This window comes from Lactuca serriola, chromosome 8 (assembly GCF_051521515.1).
Source record: "Lactuca serriola cultivar US96UC23 chromosome 8, Lser_US96UC23_V15, whole genome shotgun sequence".
Classification (NCBI taxonomy): Eukaryota; Viridiplantae; Streptophyta; class Magnoliopsida; order Asterales; family Asteraceae; genus Lactuca; species Lactuca serriola.
Genome location: NC_136415.1, coordinates 18,729,475 through 18,735,210, shown reverse-complemented (window position 1 = coordinate 18,735,210; position 5,736 = coordinate 18,729,475). Strand labels below are relative to the sequence as shown.

At 32.3% G+C, this 5,736-nt stretch overlaps 1 protein-coding gene across 1 annotated transcript; it reads left to right on the top strand.

The window, feature by feature from the left end:
- Nucleotides 1-1,640: 1,640 nt before the first annotated feature.
- LOC145066678 (Myb/SANT-like DNA-binding domain protein) lies at nt 1,641-2,709 on the top strand. The gene is made up of 3 exons (XM_079013961.1): nt 1,641-1,949; nt 2,080-2,317; nt 2,402-2,709. The coding sequence occupies exons 1-3, from the start codon at nt 1,641-1,643 to the stop codon at nt 2,707-2,709; spliced, it is 855 nt and encodes a 284-aa protein (XP_078870087.1).
- Nucleotides 2,710-5,736: the final 3,027 nt, after the last annotated feature.

Genomic DNA, 5,736 nt, shown 5'->3' with positions numbered 1-5,736 from the left:
AAACTTTATGTCTTTGCATGAATGGATGGGGGTTAAGACATGTTTTAAGTCCTTAAACACACTTTGTGACCATCTAACACTTGCATGGTTGTGGCTTAACCATCAAGTCCCAATTTTTATGCCTCTAAATGCTTCCAATGGCTCAAAAGGACGGCTCTTATGGGCTATAACTACCAGAACACAAGAAATCTCAACTATGGAGTCAAAATGTCACATAAAACACCCCAAAACTACAACTAAGCATGCAATGGTCAAGTTTGAAGCTTGATACCTCAAATGAGTAAGAAAAGATTCTAAACTCCTGGATCTACAAGCCCTTATCATGTTCTTGCTCCTTCTTCTAACTTCCTCTTCTTCAAAATCACCTAAAAGTGCACCAAATTAGCTCATAACATAGACACAATTCCAGTTTTAATGTTAAAATATAATTTTAAATCGTAGGCATATTATACATCATTATAATTATGTATGTTACTATATTAGTCTCTAATTATAGTAACAGGTTCAATACAAATATAAGATACATATATCTCTTACAATTGAAAAAGTGTAATAAAACAAGAATATTAAAAATATTCAAACAAACAATAAAGTAGAACTATTCTAATAAAAAGATGTTTTATAGTTAACTATATGTCAATTAATGTAAAACAAAACCGAATAATCAAACCCTCACATTTATAATTTATTTGCGTCACAATAAAGGTTTTTATAAAATCATTATTATTAAAATTCTACTAGATTTTGTGTTTGGAAAACTTGTTTTCTAAACCTCTTTTTATAGTAGTATAGTACCCTCTTAAATGACCATTTAAATTCAAAGTACTTAGGGGGTGTTTGGATAGGGAAAAAATGACTGCTTATTAGCTTATTGCTTATTCTCACCACAATAAGCTAATTTAAGTGTTTGGATAAGATGCTTAAAAATCAGCTTATTGTGGTAGGAATAAGCAAAATAAGCTGATTTTAATAAGCTATGAAAGCAATTCTTATTGCTTATTGCTTATTTTTAATGATTCAGAAATTACCGAATTACCCTTCAATAAACTATACATAAAACCCATAAACCCTTCAAATCCCATCGTTTGCTTCACCTGTTGTTGCTGCCAATCGCAATTCCTGTTCTCCCTTGGCCATCGTCCCTGGAAGCCATCGACAATCAGGTATGTTGTTGATCTTTTTTTTTTCTCTGCTGCTATCGTTCCCTGCCATCCGGTTATCCTTTTTTTTTTTATCGGTAATGCTGTTCACGAAGGTGTTCTTCCCTGCTATATTTCCCTGCAACCATTGATTGTTCTTCATTCTTGATGCAACATGATTGTTTTTTTTGATCGGTGATGCAACATGATTGTTTTTTTTTCTTTTTTTAATCGGTGATGCACCATGCCCCTGTGATTATATTGCCTTTTGTTTTTTAAGGATGCTGTTCACGATTGTGTTTGTGTGTGTTTTTTTTGTTCCAGAAACTGCCCCTGTGATTATTGTTGATTTTCTTCATCAATTGTTGTTGCTGTTATTTGCTATTATTGATGGTATTGATTGTTATTTGTATTCATAAATTCAATACAAATTCCGCTGCCTATGTTTATTCAACAGTAGGTTGAAGTTTCTTCATTCCTTATCATGATTTAATATAGGTAATGGACACTGTCAATGTTCATGATATGGATTTTGATACAACCAAAGTGAAAGTTACAAATAGGTTTAATTGGGAACCTCATACATTCAAGATATTTCTTGAGGAATGTATGACCGAGCTAAAAAACAGGAATAGAGCGAGTAGTTATTTCAAATCTGCTGTGTGCCAAAATATATGTAAGAGGCTTTTGGAACGAACGGGTAAAGAATTGGACAGAAATCAAATGAAAAACAAATGGGACATAATGCGGAAAGAGTTCAAATATTACGACCATTTAACAAGACTAGAAACGGGAATTTCAGTTGATCCCGTGAAAAATACAATCTCAGCATCAAAGGAATGGTGGGATGATAAAATAAAGTTAATAATTAAATTTTTTTTATCTAACTATATATTATTTGTATTGTGTTTTCCATGACATTGTAAATTTGTACATATAGGAAGATAAAGAGTTTGCTAAGTTTAAGGATAAGAATTTGGATGTATATCAGACATATTATGAGGCTTTATTTCAGGATACTGTAGCTATTGGAGACAAGGCTAAGGTACCTTGCGAATTTGGCGACAATAACACTCCGAATGATGTACAAATTGTGGATATTATGGATGGAAAAGAGGATACTGATGAAGTCCTCTTATTTGATGATGTTGATCCTTTTTTCACAATCGATAGTTCTAGTATGAATAAGAGGGGAAAAAAATTAACTCCCAGGCGTAACAAGAAAAGAAAATTTGAAGGAAAAAATGAAGGAAAAAATGAAGAAAAAAGTGAAGAAAAAAGTGAAGGAAAGAGCATGGCAAACTCGTCATATGAACAGAAACTCGACACTATTTTTGATGTTCTGTTAACAAGGAGCACTCAACCCTCAAGACAAACCACACAGTCACCCACAACAGAAGAATGCATGGCAATTGTCTCTACTTTCCTGGGTTTTGAAGAAGGCTCAATAGGATATTTAGAAGCGTTAGAGGTATTTTTAAAGAAACCAACTCGTCAAAATTTTATGGTTCCAAAGAGTGACGAAACAAAGATGGAGTTTCTCAAGAGGCTTATAGAGAAAGAGAAGTAGTGTTAGACTTATCCTTTTATGTCATGTGTTAGACATTCTCTAATTTTTTGGTCAATTTTGCCCTTGCCACATGATTATGTTTTGTTTCCTTTTTCTATGATTTTATCTATTAGGTAGACTTTAAATGGTTGTCATGTGTCAGACCTATTGTTTCAACTATTATGTTAAATTTAAACGGTTGTTTTGTGTGTGTTTTATGCAATGTCGTTTGATGTTTGTTTTGTGGTCAATTTTACCCTTGCCCCATGATTTTGCTCTTGTTTTCTTTTCAATGATGTTGCTATGATTTTATCTAGTATGTGGTGAATTTCAATCTTACCCTTGTATCCTTTTCGTTAGTAATAGGTTATATTCATGGCCAGTGACTGTGAAAGTGACAACTCATATGACAGTGATGACTTATGTGATGAAATTGAAGAAAATGAAGAGATTCAAACACTTCTTTTATGTGGGCTTGCTGTCAAAGGGTTACTATTGACTCAGAAATCGAAAAACGTGCGTAGACGTCGTCGATCATCTACACGCACAGGAAGCATGCTTATCAATGAAATACTTAACGATCATGAGAGTCGATGTTATCAACTTTTCAGATTAGAAGTCCCGGTTTTCAACATGTTATGTAGGGATCTTGTTGCACATTATGGGTTAAAGAAATCACGTCGTGTATCTATTGAAGAGTCCCTTGGTATTTCTTGTTGTACTTAGCGCATGGATGTGGAAATTGTTTAGTTCAAGAGTTCTTTAATCATTCTGGAGAAACAATCCATAGACATTTTCATAAAGTCTTGGATGTTGTGGTTAACCTTAGTAAGGACATCATCAAACCAAATGCTAACTACAACGAAACTATACCAGAACATATTTTAAATAACCCTCGGTATTATCCATACTTTAAGGTAGTTACTTAGATGCAAAGTTATGTTATTTGGTGAATTTGTGTACTTGTAAAAATAATTGGTAACTTGTTATATTTTTTGAAATTGTAGGATTGTATTGGTGCCATCGATGGAACACACGTGAAGGCCTCTGTTCCGCAACATGAACAAATCAAATTCATTGGGTGAAAGAATTGCGTTACTCAAAATATTATGGCAGCATGTGATTTCAACATGTGCTTTACCTTTGCGTGGGCTGGATGGGAGGGGACTGCACATGATACGAGAATTTTCAATGAAGCGCGAAGGAGACGTGAAGTTAAGTTTCCACTTCCAGCCGATGGTTAGTATCATTACTTATTAATACAAGTTTTATATTTTCAAACGGTATAAATAAATAAAAATCATATGCTTTATTTGTACATGTATAGGTAAGTATTACCTTGTAGACGTCGGATATCCTAATACAAAAGGTTATCTTGCTCCCTATAAAGGTTCAAACATCCGTTATCATATTCCCGATTTTCGACGTGGACAGACTTCTGCCTCGCGGGAACCAAAAGGCTTCAAAGAAAAATTTAATATTATCATTCGTCACTTCGCAATATAATTGAACGAACTTTTGGAGTTTGGAAGGCTCGATGGGTGTTACTAAGAGATATGCATGTAAATTTCGACTTCGAGACCCAAGTTAAAATTGTGCTAGCTTCAATGGCGATTCACAATTACATTAGAATGAGCGGTAATGGTGATGCAGCATTTCAAATAGCGCAAGAAGAATCTTATATTCCGCGCAATGACGAAGGACCCAATAATGGTATTGAGCCACATGACGAAGTATCAAGTACACAACGTAGAACTGAGGATATGTATATGTGTGCAGTACGCGATATGATTGCATGACAGATTTTCTCAAGGTCAAATACTCGTGCACATAATGGCGTATGATTTGTTTTGAAACTTTGTAGTATTTTAATGTAGTAGCATGAAACTATTTTGTGTAATATTTTGGATAATATGGATTTGGAACGAAATTTGTGGTCTAATATTATTATTATTATTTAAAAAAATTGTTTTGTTTTAATTAGAAAAATATGTAGTAGCATGATAATTGTTTTTTTAGTTCTTATGAATAAGAAATTTTTTATTATTATTTAAAAAAAATGTTTTGTTTTAATAAGAAAAATATGTAGTAGCATGATAATTGTTTTTTTAGTTCTTATGAATAACAATATTATTATTATTATTATTTATAAAAAAAATGTTTTAATAAGATAAATATGTTAACATATAAGAGGAAGTCCTTTTTGGTCATTTTACTCATATAAGTTGTTTTGTTTGCCAAACACTTAAAAATGTTTATTACTTATTGCTTATTACCACCACAATAAGATAATCCAAACACTTTTTAAAAAACTGTTTATTCTCACCACAATAAGCAATAAGCAATAAATTAATAAGCTAAAAATATTTTTATCCAAACACCCCCTTAGATTGTTTTCCAACATTTGCCACAAGTTGACATGATCAGACGGTAACACATACACCCAAACATGAAACATTTGTGTTCATTGAAAAGAAAAAGACACGTGATGGTAACAAACTTTTTGATTTTTTATTTTTTTTAATTGATAAGAAGAAGCCTACTCACAATAATTCAGTTTTAGGCTTAAAATATAAATTTAAATCGTAGGCATATCATACGTCATTATAATTATGTATGTTACTATATTAGTCTCTAATTATAGTAACAGGTTCAATGCAAATATGAGATACACAATGGATGTGTTCAGCAAAATTAGTTGGTAACTGGTACCTTGTAGCTTGTAGCGTTTGAAATAACATTTTGATTTGAACCGTTTTGTTTAAACTAAACGCTAGAATCTTGTAGTGTTGAACGAGACTTTCCGTTCAAAATGAAACGTTTTGCCAAACGCTAGAAGCTAGAAGCTCTCAAACACTTTGTGCCGAACACGCCAATATATGTCTTACGATTGGAAAAATGTAATAAAACAACAATATTAAAAATGATTCAAACAAATAATAAAGTAGAACTATTCTAATAAATAGATGTTTTATAGTTAACTATATATCAATTAATGTAAAACAAAACGGGACAATCAAACCCCATATTTATAATTTATTTGCCTCA

Coding starts and splice junctions, on each gene's coding strand:
- LOC145066678 (XM_079013961.1), top strand. CDS start 1,641: ATGGACACTGTCAATGTTCATGATATGGATTTTGATACAACCAAAGTG. Junction 1,950..2,079: donor CGGGAATTTCAGTTGATCCC/GTGAAAAATACA, acceptor TTGTACATATAG/GAAGATAAAGAGTTTGCTAA. Junction 2,318..2,401: donor TTTCACAATCGATAGTTCTA/GTATGAATAAGA, acceptor GAAAAAATGAAG/AAAAAAGTGAAGAAAAAAGT.